This window comes from Oncorhynchus mykiss, chromosome 26, assembly GCF_013265735.2.
Source record: "Oncorhynchus mykiss isolate Arlee chromosome 26, USDA_OmykA_1.1, whole genome shotgun sequence".
NCBI lineage: Eukaryota > Metazoa > Chordata > Actinopteri > Salmoniformes > Salmonidae > Oncorhynchus > Oncorhynchus mykiss.
The window spans coordinates 41539140-41561977 of record NC_048590.1 but is presented as its reverse complement, the minus strand read 5'-3'; the positions used below and the strand labels follow the sequence as shown (position 1 = coordinate 41561977).

Here is a 22838-nt window from a genome sequence, read left to right as displayed (position 1 = left end):
CTGACTATCCTGGTTTGAAAGGTGTATTAGTGTCATGTCTGACTATCCTGGTTTGAAAGGTGTATTAGTGTCATGTGACTATCCTGGTTTGAAAGGTGTATTAGTGTCCTGTCTGACTATCCTGGTTTGAAAGGTGTATTAGTGTCATGTCTGACTATCCTGGTTTGAAAGGTGTATTAGTGTCATGTCTGACTATCCTGGTTTGAAAGGTGTGTTAGTGTCATGTCTGACTATCCTGGTTTGAAAGGTGTGTTAGTGTCATGTGACTATCCTGGTTTGAAAGGTGTATTAGTGTCATGTGACTATCCTGGTTTGAAAGGTGTATTAGTGTCATGTCTGACTATCCTGGTTTGAAAGGTGTGTTAGTGTCATGTCTGACTATCCTGGTTTGAAAGGTGTGTTAGTGTCATGTGACTATCCTGGTTTGAAAGGTGTGTTAGTGTCATGTGACTATCCTGGTTTGAAAGGTGTATTAGTGTCATGTGACTATCCTGGTTTGAAAGGTGTATTAGTGTCATGTGACTATCCTGGTTTGAAAGGTGTGTTAGTGTCATGTGACTATCCTGGTTTGAAAGGTGTGTTAGTGTCATGTGACTATCCTGGTTTGAAAGGTGTGTTAGTGTCATGTGACTATCCTGGTTTGAAAGGTGTGTTAGTGTCATGTGACTATCCTGGTTTGAAAGGTGTATTAGTGTCATGTGACTATCCTGGTTTGAAAGGTGTGTTAGTGTCATGTGACTATCCTGGTTTGAAAGGTGTGTTAGTGTCATGTGACTATCCTGGTTTGAAAGGTGTGTTAGTGTCATGTGACTATCCTGGTTTGAAAGGTGTGTTAGTGTCATGTGACTATCCTGGTTTGAAAGGTGTGTTAGTGTCATGTGACTATCCTGGTTTGAAAGGTGTGTTAGTGTCATGTGACTATCCTGGTTTGAAAGGTGTGTTAGTGTCATGTGACTATCCTGGTTTGAAAGGTGTATTAGTGTCATGTGACTATCCTGGTTTGAAAGGTGTATTAGTGTCATGTGACTATCCTGGTTTGAAAGGTGTATTAGTGTCATGTGACTATCCTGGTTTGAAAGGTGTGTTAGTGTCATGTGACTATCCTGGTTTGAAAGGTGTGTTAGTGTCATGTCTGACTATCCTGGTTTGAAAGGTGTGTTAGTGTCCTGCCTGACTATCCTGGTTTGAAAGGTGTGTTAGTGTCATGTGACTATCCTGGTTTGAAAGGTGTGTTAGTGTCATGTGACTATCCTGGTTTGAAAGGTGTGTTAGTGTCATGTGACTATCCTGGTTTGAAAGGTGTGTTAGTGTCATGTGACTATCCTGGTTTGAAAGGTGTGTTAGTGTCATGTCTGACTATCCTGGTTTGAAAGGTGTGTTAGTGTCATGTCTGACTATCCTGGTTTGAAAGGTGTGTTAGTGTCATGTGACTATCCTGGTTTGAAAGGTGTGTTAGTGTCATGTGACTATCCTGGTTTGAAAGGTGTGTTAGTGTCATGTCTGACTATCCTGGTTTGAAAGGTGTATTAGTGTCATGTGACTATCCTGGTTTGAAAGGTGTGTTAGTGTCATGTGACTATCCTGGTTTGAAAGGTGTGTTAGTGTCATGTCTGACTATCCTGGTTTGAAAGGTGTGTTAGTGTCATGTGACTATCCTGGTTTGAAAGGTGTGTTAGTGTCATGTGACTATCCTGGTTTGAAAGGTGTGTTAGTGTTATGTCTGACTATCCTGGTTTGAAAGGTGTGTTAGTGTCATGTGACTATCCTGGTTTGAAAGGTGTATTAGTGTTGTGTCTGACTATCCTGGTTTGAAAGGTGTGTTAGTGTCATGTCTGACTATCCTGGTTTGAAAGGTGTGTTAGTGTCATGTCTGACTATCCTGGTTTGAAAGGTGTGTTAGTGTCATGTGACTATCCTGGTTTGAAAGGTGTATTAGTGTCCTGTCTGACTATCCTGGTTTGAAAGGTGTATTAGTGTCATGTCTGACTATCCTGGTTTGAAAGGTGTATTAGTGTCATGTCTGACTATCCTGGTTTGAAAGGTGTATTAGTGTCCTGTCTGACTATCCTGGTTTGAAAGGTGTGTTAGTGTCATGTCTGACTATCCTGGTTTGAAAGGTTTATTAGTGTCCTGTCTGACTATCCTGGTTTGAAAGGTGTATTAGTGTCATGTCTGACTATCCTGGTTTGAAAGGTGTATTAGTGTCATGTCTGACTATCCTGGTTTGAAAGGTGTATTAGTGTCATGTGACTATCCTGGTTTGAAAGGTGTATTAGTGTCCTGTGACTATCCTGGTTTGAAAGGTGTATTAGTGTCCTGTCTGACATCCTGGTTTGAAAGGTGTATTAGTGTCATGTCTGACTATCCTGGTTTGAAAGGTGTATTAGTGTCATGTCTGACTATCCTGGTTTGAAAGGTGTATTAGTGTCATGTGACTATCCTGGTTTGAAAGGTGTATTAGTGTCCTGTCTGACTATCCTGGTTTGAAAGGTGTATTAGTGTCATGTCTGACTATCCTGGTTTGAAAGGTGTATTAGTGTCATGTCTGACTATCCTGGTTTGAAAGGTGTGTTAGTGTCATGTCTGACTATCCTGGTTTGAAAGGTGTGTTAGTGTCATGTGACTATCCTGGTTTGAAAGGTGTATTAGTGTCATGTGACTATCCTGGTTTGAAAGGTGTATTAGTGTCATGTCTGACTATCCTGGTTTGAAAGGTGTGTTAGTGTCATGTCTGACTATCCTGGTTTGAAAGGTGTGTTAGTGTCATGTGACTATCCTGGTTTGAAAGGTGTGTTAGTGTCATGTGACTATCCTGGTTTGAAAGGTGTATTAGTGTCATGTGACTATCCTGGTTTGAAAGGTGTATTAGTGTCATGTGACTATCCTGGTTTGAAAGGTGTGTTAGTGTCATGTGACTATCCTGGTTTGAAAGGTGTGTTAGTGTCATGTGACTATCCTGGTTTGAAAGGTGTGTTAGTGTCATGTGACTATCCTGGTTTGAAAGGTGTGTTAGTGTCATGTGACTATCCTGGTTTGAAAGGTGTGTTAGTGTCATGTGACTATCCTGGTTTGAAAGGTGTGTTAGTGTCATGTGACTATCCTGGTTTGAAAGGTGTGTTAGTGTCATGTGACTATCCTGGTTTGAAAGGTGTGTTAGTGTCATGTGACTATCCTGGTTTGAAAGGTGTGTTAGTGTCATGTGACTATCCTGGTTTGAAAGGTGTGTTAGTGTCATGTGACTATCCTGGTTTGAAAGGTGTGTTAGTGTCATGTGACTATCCTGGTTTGAAAGGTGTGTTAGTGTCATGTGACTATCCTGGTTTGAAAGGTGTATTAGTGTCATGTGACTATCCTGGTTTGAAAGGTGTGTTAGTGTCATGTGACTATCCTGGTTTGAAAGGTGTGTTAGTGTCATGTCTGACTATCCTGGTTTGAAAGGTGTGTTAGTGTCCTGCCTGACTATCCTGGTTTGAAAGGTGTGTTAGTGTCATGTGACTATCCTGGTTTGAAAGGTGTGTTAGTGTCATGTGACTATCCTGGTTTGAAAGGTGTGTTAGTGTCATGTGACTATCCTGGTTTGAAAGGTGTGTTAGTGTCATGTGACTATCCTGGTTTGAAAGGTGTATTAGTGTCATGTGACTATCCTGGTTTGAAAGGTGTGTTAGTGTCATGTGACTATCCTGTTTTGAAAGGTGTATTAGTGTCATGTGACTATCCTGGTTTGGAAGGTGTATTAGTGTCCTGTCTGACTATCCTGGTTTGAAAGGTGTGTTAGTGTCATGTCTGACTATCCTGGTTTGAAAGGTGTGTTAGTGTCATGTGACTATCCTGGTTTGAAAGGTGTGTTAGTGTCATGTGACTATCCTGGTTTGAAAGGTGTGTTAGTGTCATGTGACTATCCTGGTTTGAAAGGTGTGTTAGTGTCATGTGACTATCCTGGTTTGAAAGGTGTATTAGTGTCATGTGACTATCCTGGTTTGGAAGGTGTATTAGTGTCCTGTCTGACTATCCTGGTTTGAAAGGTGTGTTAGTGTAATGTGACTATCCTGGTTTGAAAGGTGTGTTAGTGTCATGTGACTATCCTGGTTTGAAAGGTGTGTTAGTGTCATGTCTGACTATCCTGGTTTGAAAGGTGTGTTAGTGTCATGTCTGACTATCCTGGTTTGAAAGGTGTGTTAGTGTCCTGCCTGACTATCCTGGTTTGAAAGGTGTGTTAGTGTAATGTGACTATCCTGGTTTGAAAGGTGTGTTAGTGTCATGTGACTATCCTGGTTTGAAAGGTGTGTTAGTGTCATGTGACTATCCTGGTTTGAAAGGTGTGTTAGTGTCATGTGACTATCCTGGTTTGAAAGGTGTATTAGTGTCATGTGACTATCCTGGTTTGAAAGGTGTGTTAGTGTCATGTGACTATCCTGGTTTGAAAGGTGTATTAGTGTCATGTGACTATCCTGGTTTGGAAGGTGTATTAGTGTCCTGTCTGACTATCCTGGTTTGAAAGGTGTGTTAGTGTCATGTCTGACTATCCTGGTTTGAAAGGTGTGTTAGTGTCATGTGACTATCCTGGTTTGAAAGGTGTGTTAGTGTCATGTGACTATCCTGGTTTGAAAGGTGTGTTAGTGTCATGTGACTATCCTGGTTTGAAAGGTGTGTTAGTGTCATGTGACTATCCTGGTTTGAAAGGTGTGTTAGTGTCATGTGACTATCCTGGTTTGAAAGGTGTATTAGTGTCATGTGACTATCCTGGTTTGAAAGGTGTATTAGTGTCATGTGACTATCCTGGTTTGAAAGGTGTATTAGTGTCATGTGACTATCCTGGTTTGAAAGGTGTGTTAGTGTCATGTGACAATCCTGGTTTGAAAGGTGTGTTAGTGTCATGTGACTATCCTGGTTTGAAAGGTGTGTTAGTGTCATGTCTGACTATCCTGGTTTGAAAGGTGTGTTAGTGTCATGTCTGACTATCCTGGTTTGAAAGGTGTGTTAGTGTCCTGCCTGACTATCCTGGTTTGAAAGGTGTGTTAGTGTCATGTGACTATCCTGGTTTGAAAGGTGTGTTAGTGTCATGTGACTATCCTGGTTTGAAAGGTGTGTTAGTGTCATGTGACTATCCTGGTTTGAAAGGTGTGTTAGTGTCATGTGACTATCCTGGTTTGAAAGGTGTATTAGTGTCATGTGACTATCCTGGTTTGAAAGGTGTGTTAGTGTCATGTGACTATCCTGGTTTGAAAGGTGTATTAGTGTCATGTGACTATCCTGGTTTGGAAGGTGTATTAGTGTCCTGTCTGACTATCCTGGTTTGAAAGGTGTGTTAGTGTCATGTCTGACTATCCTGGTTTGAAAGGTGTGTTAGTGTCATGTGACTATCCTGGTTTGAAAGGTGTGTTAGTGTCATGTGACTATCCTGGTTTGAAAGGTGTGTTAGTGTCATGTGACTATCCTGGTTTGAAAGTTGTGTTAGTGTCATGTGACTATCCTGGTTTGAAAGGTGTGTTAGTGTCATGTGACTATCCTGGTTTGAAAGGTGTATTAGTGTCATGTGATTATCCTGGTTTGAAAGGTGTATTAGTGTCATGTGACTATCCTGGTTTGAAAGGTGTATTAGTGTCATGTGACTATCCTGGTTTGGAAGGTGTATTAGTGTCATGTGACTATCCTGGTTTGAAAGGTGTATTAGTGTCATGTGACTATCCTGGTTTGGAAGGTGTATTAGTGTCATGTGACTATCCTGGTTTGAAAGGTGTATTAGTGTCATGTGACTATCCTGGTTTGAAAGGTGTGTTAGTGTCATGTGACTATCCTGGTTTGAAAGGTGTATTAGTGTCATGTGACTATCCTGGTTTGCTGCCAGCCCGACAGAGCGGGAAGTTACTTTGGTCTATTGATTAATACATGAGTGATGTTTACGTTCTCTGTCTTGAAATTCCTTTTTGTAGCCTGTGTCTGTGTTTGTGTAATAGATTGCCTATCCCTCTGTGAGTGAGTGAGTGAGTGAGTGAGTATGGAACTATTCTCTGTAAGCCTGCTACTCTGTTACACAGTCAATCTGAAGTACAATAATGATATGATCATAGAAATCCCATTAGAAGTGGGCCTATTATATGGATATGATGACCTGTAAGAATTGACCATCTGCTGACAGTAGCCTGAATGGCTTTTGGCCTTAGCTCTCACACACAGCTAGCTTAACAGTGAAGTCTATCTGATACTATCCTACACACAGCTAGCTTAACAGTGAAGTCTATCTGAAACTATCCTACACACAGCTAGCTTAACAGTGAAGTCTATCTGATACTATCCTACACACAGCTAGCTTAACAGTGAAGTCTATCTGATACTAGCCTACACACAGCTAGCTTAACAGTGAAGTCTATCTGATACTAGCCTACACACAGCTAGCTTAACAGTGAAGTCTATCTGATACTAGCCTACACACAGCTAGCTTAACAGTGAAGTCTATCTGATACTATCTTACACACAGCTAGTCTAACAGTGAAGTCTATCTGATACTAGCCTACACACAGCTAGTCTAACAGTGAAGTCTATCTGATACTAGCCTACACACAGCTAGTCTAACAGTGGTCTATCTGATACTATCTTACACACAGTTAGTCTAACAGTGAAGTCTATCTGATACTATCCTACACACAGCTAGCTTAACAGTGAAGTCTATCTGATACTATCTTACACACAGTTAGTCTAACAGTGAAGTCTATCTGATACTATCCTACACACAGCAAGTCTATCTGATACTATCCTACACACAGCTAGCTTAACAGTGAAGTCTATCTGATACTAGCCTACACACAGCTTGCTTAACAGTGAAGTCTATCTGATACTACCCTACACACAGCTAATCTATCTGATACTATCCTACACACATCTAGCTTAACAGTGAAGTCTATCTGATACTAGCCTACACACAGCTAGTCTAACAGTGAAGCCTATCTGATACTATCCTACACACAGATAGTCTAACAGTGAAGTCTATCTGATACTATCTTACACACAGTTAGTCTAACAGTGAAGTCTATCTGATACTAGCCTACACACAACTAGCTTAACAGTGAAGTCTATCTGATACTAGCCTACACACAACTAGCTTAACAGTGAAGTCTATCTGATACTAGCCTACACACAACTAGCTTAACAGTGAAGTCTATCTGATACTAGCCCACACACAACTAGCTTAACAGTGAAGTCTATCTGATACTATCCTACACACAACTAGCTTAACAGTGAAGTCTATCTGATACTAGCCTACACACAGCTAGTCTAACAGTGAAGTCTATCTGATACTAGCCTACACACAACTAGCTTAACAGTGAAGTCTATCTGATACTAGCCTACACACAGCTAGCTTAACAGTGAAGTCTATCTGATACTATCCTACACACAGCAAGTCTATTTGATACTATCCTACACACAGCTAGCTTAACAGTGAAGTATATCTGATACTAGCCTACACACAGCTAGCTTAACAGTGAAGTCTATTTGATACTATCCTACACACAGCTAGCTTAACAGTGAAGTATATCTGATACTATCCTACACACAGCTAGCTTAACAGTGAAGTATATCTGATACTAGCCTACACACAGCTAGTCTAACAGTGAAGTCTATCTGATACTATCCTACACACAGATAGTCTAACAGTGAAGTCTATCTGATACTATCCTACACACAGCTAGCTTAACAGTGAAGTATATCTGATACTATCCTACACACAGCTAGCTTAACAGTGAAGTATATCTGATACTAGCCTACACACAGATAGTCTAACAGTGAAGTCTATCTGATACTAGCCTACACACAGCTAGCCTAACAGTGAAGTCTATCTGATACTATCCTACACACAGCTAGTCTAACAGTGAAGTCACTACACACACTGAGCTGCAGCATCTCAGAGCTGACGAGAGGGAACAGCCTAAGCAGGATTTGAACCAGTAACCCCTGCAGTGTCAGGGTAAGCTGTTCACAAGCTGCTGCGCCACAAAGCGCCAGACCCCCTGTCAGAGACGGTAGTACATCACATACTGTAGTTATATGGGGAGGCTACAGTACCTGTAGTGGTACAGTCTCCGGGTGTGTTATTAGGTCGGTTTCACTGTGTCCAATGGGTGATATCTTGGGCCTCCAGGAAATTAGCTTTAAAACTGCAATATTTTCTGTAAGCCTCATGACAAAATGTGTTGAATAGCATTATAAAAACTGTAAATGTTTCTCTCTGCACCATGGCAAAAATGTGTTGAAATGCAGGAAGGGGAGCGGAGGTTAGTGCCCTGGAGGTCGGTGCTATATGCGGTACACAAGTTTAAAGTTTGGGAAGCAAATTTTAACCTAAAAAATTCTCCTTTAATGATAAAGCATTCCATGCATCACATTTGCAGACTTTTGTAAAGAAGCCTATTATTCATAGTGTGATGAGTAGATTAGATAGTCATCATTTAGGCTAATAATATAACTCTTTTCACAAAATAGACCGTTCAGTGGGCTTTAGGCTGTATCAGATACATTTGTTCTTTCTTTGCACGGGAAAAATGTTGCCTTTTTATAAACACATTTCATGCAGTTGTACTAAACGTTATATTACTGGAGACATTAGGGTCATCTTTTTTTAATATGACTGACATTACAGGGTAGAATACTCGGCTGACTGACAAATCAGATCAATAAAAACAACGTTGTCTCATCCATATAATAGGCCTACGAGAAGGGAGACCCAAATAACCTACAATATGACATCTAACCTGGAGGAGGACATTATGTCCAAAAACTGACTTCGATGTGGCACTGACTGACCCAACACTGATAAAGAGTGAATATTCCCACTCACCGGGGATATGGCCGATGCTCTCCGCTGGTGTCAATAAGATCGGCTGTACTGTTTGCTCAATCAAGTTGAGAACTTTCAGAACTGTACAATAGCCATTTTCTTTCCAAACGGTTTCCCCTGATTGTATTTTGAGAGATATGAGAACCTCATCATTGCTCACAGCAGCTGCTTGTGGTACATAATGTTGGCCTCTGTTTGAAACTTGCTCGAGAGGGAAAATACTGAACACTTTCATGTCACTCTCACACACACATGGTTGGCGCTCAGCAGCTGCTTATAGTATGTGGTGAAACAACCATGGGAATGGAACCTAAGCTAGAGGCTACTGGCTTTGGGACATAGACTAGCATAACATGGAAAACATGGTAACAGTTTATTGTAGGCACATTCATAAAGACTTTATAACAGCCACATGAGACATTTGCTTTACGAATGCATTGGCCTTACAAAATGGTGCATTTTGATGCCATGTGGTGGAGAGATACAGACGCTGGAATTGGGGGTGTGAGCAGGTGGGTCTGAGCAGGTGGGTCTGAGCAGGTGGGTCTGAGCAGGTGGGTCTAAGCAGGTGGGTCTGAGCAGGTGGGTCTGAGCAGGTGGGTCTGAGCAGGTGGGTCTGAGCAGGTGGGTGTGAGCAGGTGGGTCTGAGCAGGTGGGTCTGAGCTGGTGGGTCTGAGCAGGTGGGTCTGAGCAGGTGTGTCTGAGCAGGTGGGTCTGAGCAGGTGGGTCTGAGCAGGTGGGTCTGAGCAGGTGGGTCTGAGCAGGTGGGTCTGAGCAGGTGGGTCTGAGCAGGTGGGTCTGAGCAGGTGGGTCTAAGCAGGTGGGTCTAAGCAGGTGGGTCTGAGCAGGTGGGTCTGAGCAGGTGGGTGTGAGCAGGTGGGTCTGAGCAGGTGGGTCTGAGCAGGTGGGTCTGAGCAGGTGGGTCTGAGCAGGTGGGTCTGAGCAGGTGGGTCTGAGCAGGTGGGTCTGAGCAGGTGGGTCTGAGCAGGTGGGTGTGAGCAGGTGGGTCTGAGCAGGTGGGTCTGAGCAGGTGTGATGCAGTTGATCTTTGTGTGATGTTGTCATTTGTACGTGTATGTTTTATATTGTTTAAAATAATACAACTCCATCTTACACAAAATGATGAATGCATTGGCCTATACTACTACAGCTGAAAGCATTGGCCTATACTACTACAGCTGAATGCATTGGCCTATACTACTACAGCTGAATGCATTGGCCTATACTACTACAGCTGAATGCATTGGCCTATACTACTACAGCTGAATGCATTGGCCTATACTACTACAGCTGAATGCATTGGCCTATACTACTACAGCTGAATGCATTGGCCTATACTACTACAGCTGAATGCATTGGCCTATACTACTACAGCTGAATGCATTGGCCTATACTACTACAGCTGAATGCATTGGCCTATACTACTACAGCTGAATGCATTGGCCTATACTACTACAGCTGAAAGCATAGGCCTAACGACTACTATTGTGTTCCATTGGGTTCCATCCCTGAGGGCTGGTGGCTCAGTGTCTGATGGTGTCCACAATGGCACCCTATTCCCTATATAGTGCACTACTTTTGACCAGAGGCCCATGGGATCTGGTCATGCACACAATCCTCAGCTGCTTGTTGCTGGAGTAAAACGAGTGCTTTCACAAGCCCATTCATTGCGCAACAATTGCAATCACGTGTTAAAAATACATTTGGTGCACGATTTAAAGAGCTACTATTTTTATTTCTCAACTGGTAACTGAAGTGCGCCTCCCATTCAAGTGCAGGAAACAGGCTGTCAGCGCGTCACCCACCACTGTACAATGTCAGCTGGAGGCACTATGCATTTTGAAAACGTACTTCATTGTTTGAAACAACAATGATTTATTTCATATTATGAAGCACGTCTCACCTTGTTTCAAAGTAGCCTATAGGCAAAATCCTACCATGGAAACATGGAGGCAATTATTTCATGAAGACTTCATAGGCGGCTTGTGAATTTGAAGTTCGGGCAAGCTACAATCTATCCTACCATTTCTACTGTTCTGCGTGCCAGTTATGATTTTCATATGCGCATTTCTCAATAATAACGTTTTCCTTTCTCGATGATTGTTGTGTGGTTAATCGTGACTTTTAATGTTTATCATTTTTATTAAGTCAACTAATGAGAGATCACCAGCCTCAGCAGGCCTGGTACTTCTATGAGTGCCCAGGCACACCCGCTCCCCCTCAACATTATCAGGACAGAGAAACTAGACACATGCTCATTGCTCAAATGGAACACTCCAAACCAATAACAATTAAACAATGTATGATGGTTATGAAATAAACCAAAACCTGTTACTGACAAGTATAGCAGGTTGTGAATTCTGGAACAACCTTTTCACTGTGAGAATGGTGAATTATTGTAGTTAATAAATACATGAACATAAATGAATGTAATGAAATGACAGGGATTAAAGGAACATTTACTACTGGTGACATATGTAATGTGGTAATGTATGTAATGTGGAATTGATGATAAATATCTAAGTGCAAACAATTCACACAATGAAACAATGAATGCGCAGGAATTTGCAGGTGTCGGCTGAGCCATTCTGGAGAGAGACTGGCCTATATCTTCACCACACATCCCTCCCCTTCTTGTCTCAACATAAAACGTTACACTCGACACATTATATTCACACTTATTTTAGATGTGTGTTACTGACAGCCGCGACTCAGTAATCAGCTGGGCCTGTTGCCAAGCGCGCTGCCCAAATTGCGGGCCTACTAGCTTGTGATGTGAAACAATCCACAGCAATTTTTTAAAAGAAGCTAATGATCCTTGATTCCTCTGTGGCTAAGTCACGCTTTCTGGGGATGTATTTTGAGTGATTTGATTTATTTCTGTATAGACAGGAGTAATTATATCATGTTTGCAAATTTCCATTTACTTCCCTATTGGACCCACCACTATGCCATTTCTCTCCTGTTCTATTGGTTTTCATATCAACTTTCTTTCATTGTCCAAAAACCAAAGGCACAATTGTAATCATATTAGCAACCCATAGAATGGTGTTTTCCCAGGTGCTCTGTTTAGAATGGTGTTTTCCCAGGTGCTCTGTTTAGAATGGTGTTTTCCCAGGTACTCTGTTTAGAATGGTGTTTTCCCAGGTGCTCTGTTTAGAATGGTGTTTTCCCAGGTGCTCTGTTTAGAATGGTGTTTTCCCAGGTACTCTGTTTAGAATGGTGTTTTCCCAGGTACTCTGTTTAGAATGGTGTTTTCCCAGGTACTCTGTTTAGAATGGTGTTTTCCCAGGTGCTCTGTTTAGAATGGTGTTTTCCCAGGTGCTCTGTTTAGAATGGTGTTTTCCCAGGTGCTCTGTTTAGAATGGTGTTTTCCCAGGTGCTCTGTTTAGAATGGTGTTTTCCCGCAAATTGCATTTTGTCAAATGTTTGAAAATTACATTTTATTGGCTGCCTCATTACATGAGTTGCATGTTCTATTAATAAGATGGATGAATTGCCATTACCATAATTACCATAATTCACCGTGGGTGAACGCCCAGTGTCATTGTGAGCACCGTGGGTGAACGCCCAGTGTCATTGTGAGCACCGTGGGTGAACGCCCAGTGTCATTGTGAGCACCCCGGGTGAACGCCCAGTGTCATTGTGAGCACCGTGGGTGAACGCCCAGTGGGTTATACACCCAATGCATATGGGTCCAGTAAATCAAAATCTTCCCTGTCACGTTGTCTGTCGCCACATTTTACACACACACACACACACACCTACCCACCCACCCACCCTAGTGTTGTTTTCTACAGTTTTTGTCCCTGGTCTAAAGTAGTGTACTATAAAGGGTATAGGATGCCATTTGGGACACAGACTGCCATAATGTGTGTGAAAGGAGAGGGTTTAGTTCATGTAAAGCCTATCTGTAGTGGTACACTGATATGCTGGCATGATTGAGTTAGTCATGGGAAGAATCACTGACATTTGGGATGCCTGTGAGCACGCCCACCCACCCCCACACACAGCAGGGCTCTACAGTACAAGCATTTTACTCACATCTGCGCCTATTCATTTTACTGTGTGACCTGAAATATATATTTAAGAGGACCAGTGCGCCTAGAAAATGTAAGATTCTAGCTTTAATGTCTCAAATATTTTTCATTGTGCGCCTACATTTATTTGTGTGCGCCTACATTTTTCAACTTAGGTGCTCACGTACTGCTTGTGAAGAAGGGCAGCCTAGAGCCCTGGTCAGGGTTAACTAGGTGACTCTCCAAGATGGAGCCAGACAGATCCTCCATTATTCAACCATCCTTTAACATCTTCACATCCAACAGAGGGTCAATCCAACTACTGTCAATGGTACATACCTACATCAATGACATGTTAAAGGCACTCGGGTAGTAAACGTGAGGGGACCTACCTGACTGGGTTGTTCTGTAGGTGACAGCTGTGTATGGTCTGTGTGTATCTTGTGTGTGTGTCTGTGCATGCTTGTGTGTGTCTGCGTATAGTGTTTTCTTTGTGTGTGTGTATTTGCGTGGTGTGTCTGTATTTGCTTGGTGTGTCTGTATTTGCTTGGTGTGTAATTGTGTGTGTGTCTGTGTTTGCGTGGTGTGTGTTTGTGTGTCTGTATTTGCGTGGTGTTTGTCTGTGTGTGTGTTTGTGTGTGTCTGTATTTGATTGGTGTTTGTCTGTCTGTGTGGTGTGTGTTTGTCTCTGTGTGTGTGTGTGTGGGCTAGTATTGTGAACTCAGTCTTCCTGTCTCTATTATATGAATATTAACCTGATGAAATGTGTTCAGTCTTCAGCCAACATCTCTTCTCATGTTACATATAACAGACCTCATTCATACTCCTTCCATTCACTGCATTGTCCCTGATGCCTGGGGCTTGTCGTGTTGCCAACTCTGACTGGTCTGACAGTGCAGTCAGCTATGTGTGAGGCAGGTTTATGTTCGACCACCTAAACACTGGCTTTGTGAGGGAATATAGGCTGCTATAGGCTGCATACCAAATGGCCTTTGAAGGCTCTTGTCAAAAGGCAGACAGGCAGGCAGAGGCGAGGTGAGAGGTGCTTGGACAGACGTGATGAGCTGAGCGGTTGTTTCTGTTGTATCAGGTTCATGTAGATCGATGACACACACACACACACACACCAACGTTACTTTGTACAGGTACAGAACAGAGTGGTCTCTCAGTCATGCACACCTCATCTCTCCTCGTGTGTGTGTGTGTGTGTGTGTGTGTGTGTGTGTGTGTGTGTGTGTGTGTGTGTGTGTGTGTGTGTGTGTGTGTGTGTGTGTGTGTGTGTGAGAGTAGAGCAGGGCTAGTCTGTGCGTGACGGTGACTGCTTTTAATTCCAGCTGTAATGTTCAGCCGTTGCAGCAATACCTCAACTAGGACTGCTCCTCTCTCCTTCCCTCTCTCTTCTTTTTTCTCTCTCTCTTACACACACATTATCTCTTCTCCTTTACTTCCTCTTTCTCCTCAACCACTCTCTCTCTCTCTCTCCTCCCTCTCTCTCTCCCACTCTCTCTCTCTCTCTCTTTCTCTCTCTCTCTCTCCTCCCTCCCTCCCTCCCTCTCTCTCTCCCTCTCTCTCTCTCCTCAACCTCTCTCTCTCCTCAACCACTCTCTCTCTCTCCTCTCTCTCTCTCTCCTCTCTCTCTCTCTCCCTCTCTCTCTCTCTCTCTCCTCTCTCTCTCTCTCTCTCTCCCCTCCCTCTCTCTCTCCCTCTCTCTCTCCTCAACCACTCTCTCTCTCTCTGGTCTTTATCTTTCTCCCTCTACTTTCCTTCTCTTCTTTCTCTCACACATACATTCTCCCTCCTCCCTCTCTCTCCTCCCTCTCTTCAGCCTCTCTCTACTCCCTCTCTTTCCCTCCTCTCTCTACAACCTCGTTCTCTCCCTCTCTCCTCCCTCTCTTCAGCCTCTCTCTCCTCCCTCTCTCTACAACCTCTCTACAACCTCTCTCTCCCTCCTTTATCCTCCCTCTCTTTCCCTCCTCTCCTCCTTATCTCTACAACCTCTCTCTTTCCCTCCTCTCTCTACAACTCCTCTCATTCCTCTCTCCTCCCTCTCTCTACAACCTCTCTCCCTCCTCTCTCTACAACCTCTCTCCCTCCTCTCTCTACAACCTTTCTCTCTCCCTCCTCTCTCCTCCCTCCTCTCTCCTCCCTCTCTCTCTCCTTCCTCTCTTCTCCCTCTCTCTACAACCTCTCCTCCTCCTCTCTCTCTACAACATCTCTCCCTCCTCTCTCCTCCCTCTCTCTACAACCTCTCTCCCTCCTCTCTCTACTACCTCTCTCCCTCCTCTCTCTACTACCTCTCTCCCTCCTCTCTCTACAACCTCTCTCCCTCCTCTCTCTACTACCTCTCTCCCTCCTCTCTCTACTACCTCTCTCATCCCTCTCTCTACAACCTCTCTCCCTCCTCTCTCTACAACCTCTCTCCCTCCTCTCTCTACAACCTCTCTCCTCCCTCTCTCTACAACCTCTCTCCCTCCTCTCTCTACAACCTCTCTCCTCCCTCTCTCTACAACCTCTCTCCCTCCTCTATCTACTACCTCTCTCTTCAGCCTCTATTCAGCCTCTAAACACCTCTCACGTCTCACATCCTCTGAAATCTTTCTCAACACACCTCTCTTTTCACGTGAACAACGCTGCGCCTTTCCATGGAACCAGAACCCAAACCAGCAGCTGACTAGACTGTGTAGACCTGGAAACATGGCCCTGTTCTAAGATAACTCATCATTACCTAACCACTAGCCTGAATTAAACATGGAGACTTAGGATGCGTCTCACATGGCACCCTATTCCCTGATCCCAGATCTGTTTGACTACAGTGCAGTTCACCAGACAGTCTCAGTAGGTATATTTACCTACCAGGAGGAGTGGACTGTGTATGTAGCCTGATCCCAGATCTGTTTGACTACAGTGCAGTTCACCAGACAGTCTCAGTAGGTATATTTACCTACCAGGAGGAGTGGACTGTGTATGTAGCCTGATCCCAGATCTGTTTGCCTACAGTGCAGTTCACCAGACAGTCTCAGTAGGTATATTTACCTACCAGGAGGAGTGGACTGTGTATGTAGCCTGGTCCCAGATGTGTTTGTGCTGTCCTTTCAGCTCTACTGGTCATTGCTCCCGAGTGGTGCAGTGGTCTAAGGCACTGCATCTCAGTGCTAGAGGCATCACTACAGATCCTGGTTCGATTCCAGGCTGTATCACAACCGGCCGTGATTGGTCCCATAGGGTCCAGTCCCATAGGGTGGCGCACAATTGGCCCAGCGTAGTCCGGTTTAAGGTTTGGCCGGGGTAGACCGTCTTTGTAAATAATAATTTGTTCTTAACTGACTTGCCTAGTTAAATAAAGGTTAAATTAAAAACATTTAAAAAATTGTCTCAGCCAATTGGTAATATGGCACAATCAGATGTGGGACCAGGCTGCTGTTGTCTTGCATTCTGTTGGATTGACTGAATTGTCTGTCTGTGTGTCTGTCTCCCCTCTCCCAGGCCTATGGTTCAGGCTGTGATATAGTGATCTTGGCCAGTGATTTTGAGTGTGTTCAGATCATCCCTGGGGCTCAAAATGGCAACATCCAGGTGGGCTGTGTCGAGTGCTCCCACCAACTGGGCAGGGTAAGACACGCAGTAACGTAGTTACAATAATGTTGTGATGACAAATGCAGTTCTGTTCTCTTCTCCTTGCTCTCTTCTGTCCCCTCCTCTCTCCTGTCCCCTCCTCTCTCCTGTAGGAGTTCTGTCTCCTCCTCTCTCCTCCCTCCTCCCTCCTCTCTCCTCCTCTCCTCCTCTCCTCCCTCCTCTCTCCTCCCCTCCTCCCCTCCTCCCTCCTCCCTCCTCCCTCCTCCTCTCCTCCCTCCTCCTCTCCTCCCTCCTCCTCTCCTCCCTCCTCCCTCCTCCCTCCTCCTCTCCTCCCTCCTCCTCTCCTCCTCCCTCCCCTCCTCTCTCCTCCCTCCTCCTCTCCCTCCTCCTCTCTCCTCCCTCCTCCTCTCTCCTCCCTCCTCCTCTCGTCTCTCCTCCCTCCTCCTCTCCTCCTCTCCTCCCTCCTCCCTCCTCCCTCCTCTCTCCTCCCTCCTCCCTCCTCCCCCCTCCTCTCTCCTCCCTCCTCTCCCCTCCCTCCTCTCCTCCTCTCTCCTCACTCCTCTCCTCCTCCCTCCTCTCCTCCCTCCTCTCTCCTCCCTCCTCTCTCCTCCCTCCTCTCCTCTCCCTCCTCTCCTTTGACTGCACCATTAACCCTGGTGTGTAAACCGACTGATTAATGTTGGTATATTGAACATTACTCTGTTTAGATTGCTGCGTCCTATGGGAACACAGTGTGTATCTTTGAACCATTCGCTACCAACCCAAACAAACGCCACAAGGTAAGCAGAGAGACACTGACATTTTATGCTGAATAAACTGCCTTGTGTGTGTGAGAGAGAGAGCATGCCTAGCGTGTGTGTGTGAGAGAGAGCATGCCTAGTGTGTGTGTGAGAGAGAGAGAGCATGCCTAGTGTGTGTGTGTGTGTGAGAGAGAGAGAGAGCATGCCTAGTGTGTGTGTGTGAGCGAGAGCATGCCTAGTGTGTGTGTGTGAGAGAGAGCATGCCTAGTGTGTGTGTGTGTGTATGTGAGAGAGAGCGCATGCCTAGTGTGTGTGTGTGTGAGAGAGAGAGCATGCCTAGTGTGTGTGTGTGTGAGAGAGAGCATGCCTAGTGTGTGTGTGTGTGTGAGAGAGAGCATGCCTTGTGTGTGTGTGTGAGGGAGAGCATGCCTAGTGTGTGTGTGCGCGTGTGAGAGAAAGCATGCCTAGTGTGTGTGTGTGTATTGCTGCATTGAAAGTTCCACTGTGTTTAAACTGCTTCATTACTGTTCTGCTGTGTGATTTTATCAACCCTGAATATTCTGTTCAAGGTGTGAGTTGTGTGTGGCTGTAAATGCCAGTATTAACAGTGGCTGGTGCCTTAGCATGTAGCTTATTATAGTTGCCTGTCTGTGCATGTGTTGAATAACTATCTCTCTCTCGCCTCTCTCTCGCCTCTCTCCCTCTCGCCCCTCTCTCTCTCTCTCTCTCGCCTCTCTCTCTCTCTCTCTCTCGCCTCTCTCTCTCTCTCTCTCTCGCCTCTCTCTCTCTCTCTCTCTCTCGCCTCTCTCTCTCTCTCGCCTCTCTCTCTCTCTCTCGCCTCTCTCTCTCTCTCGCCTCTCTCTCTCTCTCGCCTCTCTCTCTCTCTCGCCTCTCTCTCTCGCCTCTCTCTCTCTCTCGCCTCTCTCTCTCTCTCGCCTCTCTCTCTCTCTCGCCTCTCTCTCTCGCCTCTCTCTCTCGCCTCTCTCTCTCTCGCCCCTCTCTCTCTCGCCCCTCTCGCTCTCCTCTCTCTCTCGCCTCTCTCTCTCTCGCCTCTCTCTCTCTCTTGCCCCTCTCTCTCGCTCACCTCTCTCTCTCTCTCTCGCCTCTCTCTCTCGTCTCTCTCTCTCTCGCCTCTCTCTCTCTCTCTCTCGCCTCTCTCTCTCTCGTCTCTCTCTCGCCTCTCTCTCTCTCGCCTCTCTCTCTCGCCTCTCTCTCTCTCTCGCCTCTCTCTCTCTCTCGCCTCTCTCTCTCTCTCGCCTCTCTCTCTCTCTCGCCTCTCTCTCTCTCTCGCCTCTCTCTCTCTCTCGCCTCTCTCGCCTCTCTCGCCTCTCTCTCTCTCTCTCGTCTCTCTCTCTCGCCTCTCTCGCCTCTCTCTCTCTCTCTCTCGCCTCTCTCGCCTCTCTCTCTCTCTCTCTCTCGTCTCTCTCTCTCTCGTCTCTCTCTCTCTCGCCTCTCTCTCTCTCTCTCTCGCCTCTCTCTCTCTCGTCTCTCTCTCGCCTCTCTCTCTCTCTCGCCTCTCTCTCTCTCTCGCCTCTCTCTCTCGCTCGCCTCTCTCTCTGTCTCTCTCTCTCGCCTCTCTCTCTCTCTCGCCTCTCTCTCTCTCGTCTCTCTCTCGCCTCTCTCTCTCTCTCTCGCCTCTCTCTCGCCTCTCTCTCGCCTCTCTCTCTCTCTCTCGCCTCTCTCTCTCTCTCTCGCCTCTCTCTCTCTCTCTCGCCTCTCTCTCTCGCCTCTCTCTCTCTCTCGCCTCTCTCTCTCTCTCGCCTCTCTCTCTCGCCTCTCTCTCGCCTCTCTCTCTCGCCTCTCTCTCTCTCGCCTCTCTCTCTCGCCTCTCTCTCTCGCCTCTCTCTCTCGCCTCTCTCTCTCTCTCTCGCCTCTCTCTCTCTCTCTCTCGCCCCTCTCGCCTCTCTCGCCGCTCTCACTCTCTTGCCACTCTCACTCTCTTGCCCCTCTCTCTCTCTGGCCCCTCTCTCTCTCTCTCTCTCTCTCGCCCCTCTCTCTCTCCCCCTCTCTCTCTCTCGCCGCTCTCACTCTCTTCTTCCCATCTCTCCCCTCATTCTCTCTTTCCACTGAATATTGTCTCCTCCTGTGTCCCTCTCCCTACACCTCTCTATTCCCCCTCTCCTTCTGTCTGTGCCATTAACAGCAGCTTAACTACCAGTGGAGAAAGACAGGACAGTTCTTCCTAAATGCTATCACCTATAACCTGGCCTGGGACCCACAAGGTAACGCCTCCTGACTAACTGCTCTGTGTCTGTGTGTACAGTAACTATCTGTTTGTAACTGTCACATGCGGCGAATACAACATGTATAGTAGACCTCACCGTGACATTCTTACTTACAAGCCCTTAACCAACAATGCAGTTTATAGAGTACAACAGGTGTAGTAGACCTTACCGTGACATTCTTACTTACAAGCCCTTAACCAACAATGCAGTTTATAGAATACAACAGGTGTAGTAGACCTTACCGTGACATTCTTACTTACAAGCCCTTAACCAACAATGCAGTTTAAAGAAAAATAAGAGTAAAGAAAATATTTACTAAATATAAAGGGGGTACCGGTACCAAGTCAATGTGCGGGGAACAGGTAACCATGTAGCTGTTTAACCATGTGTATGTGTCCTGTAGGGAACCGTATTCTGGCAGCTACAGAGCACCTGCAGCTGTGGGCCCCTCCGTCAGCAGACACACTGATAGAGGAGGAGGATGGACCCGTGACCGATGACAAACCTCACCCTGCCCTCAATGACTGGAAATGTGTTTGGCAGTGCAAGTGAGTGACAGGAGCTGTGTGTGGTGCTTTTCAAGTGTTTAGTAAACATCAGGCCTGTAGACCGTTAGACCTCTTTAAAGGTAGTCAGCAACATGACGTAGTTGACATATCAGGCCTGTAGACCGTTAGACCTTTTTAAAGGTAGTCAGCAACATGACGTAGTTGACATATCAGGCCTGTAGACATATCAGGCCTGTAGACCGTTAGAGCTCTTTAAAGGTAGTCAGCAACATGACGTAGTTGACATATCAGGCCTGTAGACCGTTAGACCTCTTTAAAGGTAGTCAGCAACATGACGTAGTTGACATATCAGGCCTGTAGACATATCAGGCCTGTAGACCGTTAGACCTCTTTAAAGGTAGTCAGCAACATGACGTAGTTGACATATCAGGCCTGTAGACCGTTAGAGCTCTTTAAAGGTAGTCAGCAACATGACGTAGTTGACATATCAGGCCTGTAGACATATCAGGCCTGTAGACCGTTAGAGCTCTTTAAAGGTAGTCAGCAACATGACGTAGTTGACATATCAGGCCTGTAGACCGTTAGACCTCTTTAAAGGTAGTCAGCAACATGACGTAGTTGACATATCAGGCCTGTAGACATATCAGGCCTGTAGACCGTTAGACCTCTTTAAAGGTAGTCAGCAACATGACGTAGTTGACATATCAGGCCTGTAGACATATCAGGCCTGTAGACCGTTAGACCTCTTTAAAGGTAGTCAGCAACATGACGTAGTGGACATATCAGGCATGTAGACCGTTAGAGCTCTTTAAAGGTAGTCAGCAACATGACGTAGTTGACATATCAGGCCTGTAGACCGTTAGAGCTCTTTAAAGGTAGTCAGCAACATGACGTAGTTGACATATCAGGCCTGTAGACCGTTAGAGCTCTTTAAAGGTAGTCAGCAACATGACGTAGTTGACATATCAGGCCTGTAGACCGTTAGACCTCTTTAAAGGTAGTCAGCAACATGACGTAGTTGACATATCAGGCCTGTAGACATATCAGGCCTGTAGACCGTTAGACCTCTTTAAAGGTAGTCAGCAACATGACGTAGTTGACATATCAGGCCTGTAGACCGTTAGACCTCTTTAAAGGTAGTCAGCAACATGACGTAGTTGACATATCAGGCCTGTAGACCGTTAGACCTCTTTAAAGGTAGTCAGCAACATGACGTAGTGGACATATCAGGCCTGTAGACCGTTAGACCTCTTTAAAGGTAGTCAGCAACATGACGTAGTTGACATATCAGGCCTGTAGACCGTTAGACCTCTTTAAAGGTAGTCAGCAACATGACGTAGTTGACATATCAGGCCTGTAGACCGTTAGACCTTTTTAAAGGTAGTCAGCAACATGACGTAGTTGACATATCAGGCCTGTAGACTGTTAGACCTCTTTAAAGGTAGTCAGCAACATGACGTAGTTGACATATCAGGCCTGTAGACCGTTAAGACCTTTTTAAAGGTAGTCAGCAACATGACGTAGTTGACATATCAGGCCTGTAGACCGTTAGACCTCTTTAAAGGTAGTCAGCAACATGACGTAGTTGACATATCAGGCCTGTAGACATATCAGGCCTGTAGACCGTTAGACCTCTTTAAAGGTAGTCAGCAACATGACGTAGTTGACATATCAGGCCTGTAGACATATCAGGCCTGTAGACAGTTAGACCTCTTTAAAGGTAGTCAGCAACATGACGTAGTTGACATATCAGGCCTGTAGACCGTTAGACCTCTTTAAAGGTAGTCAGCAACATGACGTAGTTGACATATCAGGCCTGTAGACATATCAGGCCTGTAGACCGTTAGACCTCTTTAAAGGTAGTCAGCAACATGACGTAGTTGACATATCAGGCCTGTAGACCGTTAGACCTCTTTAAAGGTAGTCTCAGCAACATGACGTAGTGGACATATCAGGCCTGTAGACCGTTAGACCTCTTTAAAGGTAGTCAGCAACATGACGTAGTTGACATATCAGGCCTGTAGACCGTTAGACCTCTTTAAAGGTAGTCAGCAACATGACGTAGTTGACATATCAGGCCTGTAGACCGTTAGACCTCTTTAAAGGTAGTCAGCAACATGACGTAGTTGACATATCAGGCCTGTAGACCGTTAGACCTCTTTAAAGGTAGTCAGCAACACGAGTTAGATGTAGAAAGTAAACAGTATAGTGGGTAAATGCAGAAATCCCTCTGCCATTTCCTGGTCGCTAAAATTCTAATAGTTTGCCTAAATTCAGTTTGTGACAAAACAAGCAAGTATAGTGTAGAGTCATTGTACCATCTAAACAGCTGTAAAATATATTTTACATAACCAAAGAGCTGTTTGAAGCTGGTGTACAGAACCAAAAGTAAAATACGCAAAAACAAAAGTTAAGCACAGGAAGCATATAGAACAGGTCTACCGTTTTTTAGACTTGCTTTCAATGAGAATGACATATCTTTAACTCATATTTCTATGTTAATTTAGCGGACTTATCCAAAAAGTGCCATATTGCAGCTTTAAAGGTAGACTCAGTGAAATGATGTAGATGCAGAACGTAAACGGCATAATGGGTACATTTCTGCACTGACTGCGCCTGGCAACGTCATTTAACTGAGTACCTTTTAAAACAGGGAGGTGTTTGACACATAAACAGCGATAAGCAGCTGATACTGACTCAGCATGTTGGTGTGTGACTGTCCTGGAATGGGGAAGTGAGAGTGAAAGGGTTTCCCAACACGTCATGTCAGTCAGTCAGTCTACTGAAAGCACCCGGTCAGAGCTCCTAGTCTGTGGTTGGTGTTCTCTGTACTCTCCTCTCCTAGTGATCTACAACTGTTCACTGTCTTTATCCGTTTAACTCTCATTGTCATTCAAATGTACAGGTAACTGTCAAAATAAAACAAACACCTGAGAAAATGA

General features: G+C 45.1%; 1 protein-coding gene across 8 annotated transcripts in view; it reads left to right on the top strand.

Annotated features, from left to right (window-relative positions):
- LOC110515873 (dmX-like protein 2) overlaps nt 1-22838 on the top strand; it is a 105232-nt gene that overhangs the window by 5970 nt on the left and 76424 nt on the right. For all 8 annotated transcript variants that reach the window (XM_036964146.1, XM_036964142.1, XM_036964144.1 and 5 more), the window contains exons 2-5: nt 16333-16458; nt 17130-17201; nt 19306-19384; nt 19791-19935. In XM_036964146.1, the coding sequence (XP_036820041.1) occupies nt 16333-16458; nt 17130-17201; nt 19306-19384; nt 19791-19935 (422 nt within the window). The remainder of the gene's footprint in view (nt 1-16332; nt 16459-17129; nt 17202-19305; nt 19385-19790; nt 19936-22838) is intronic.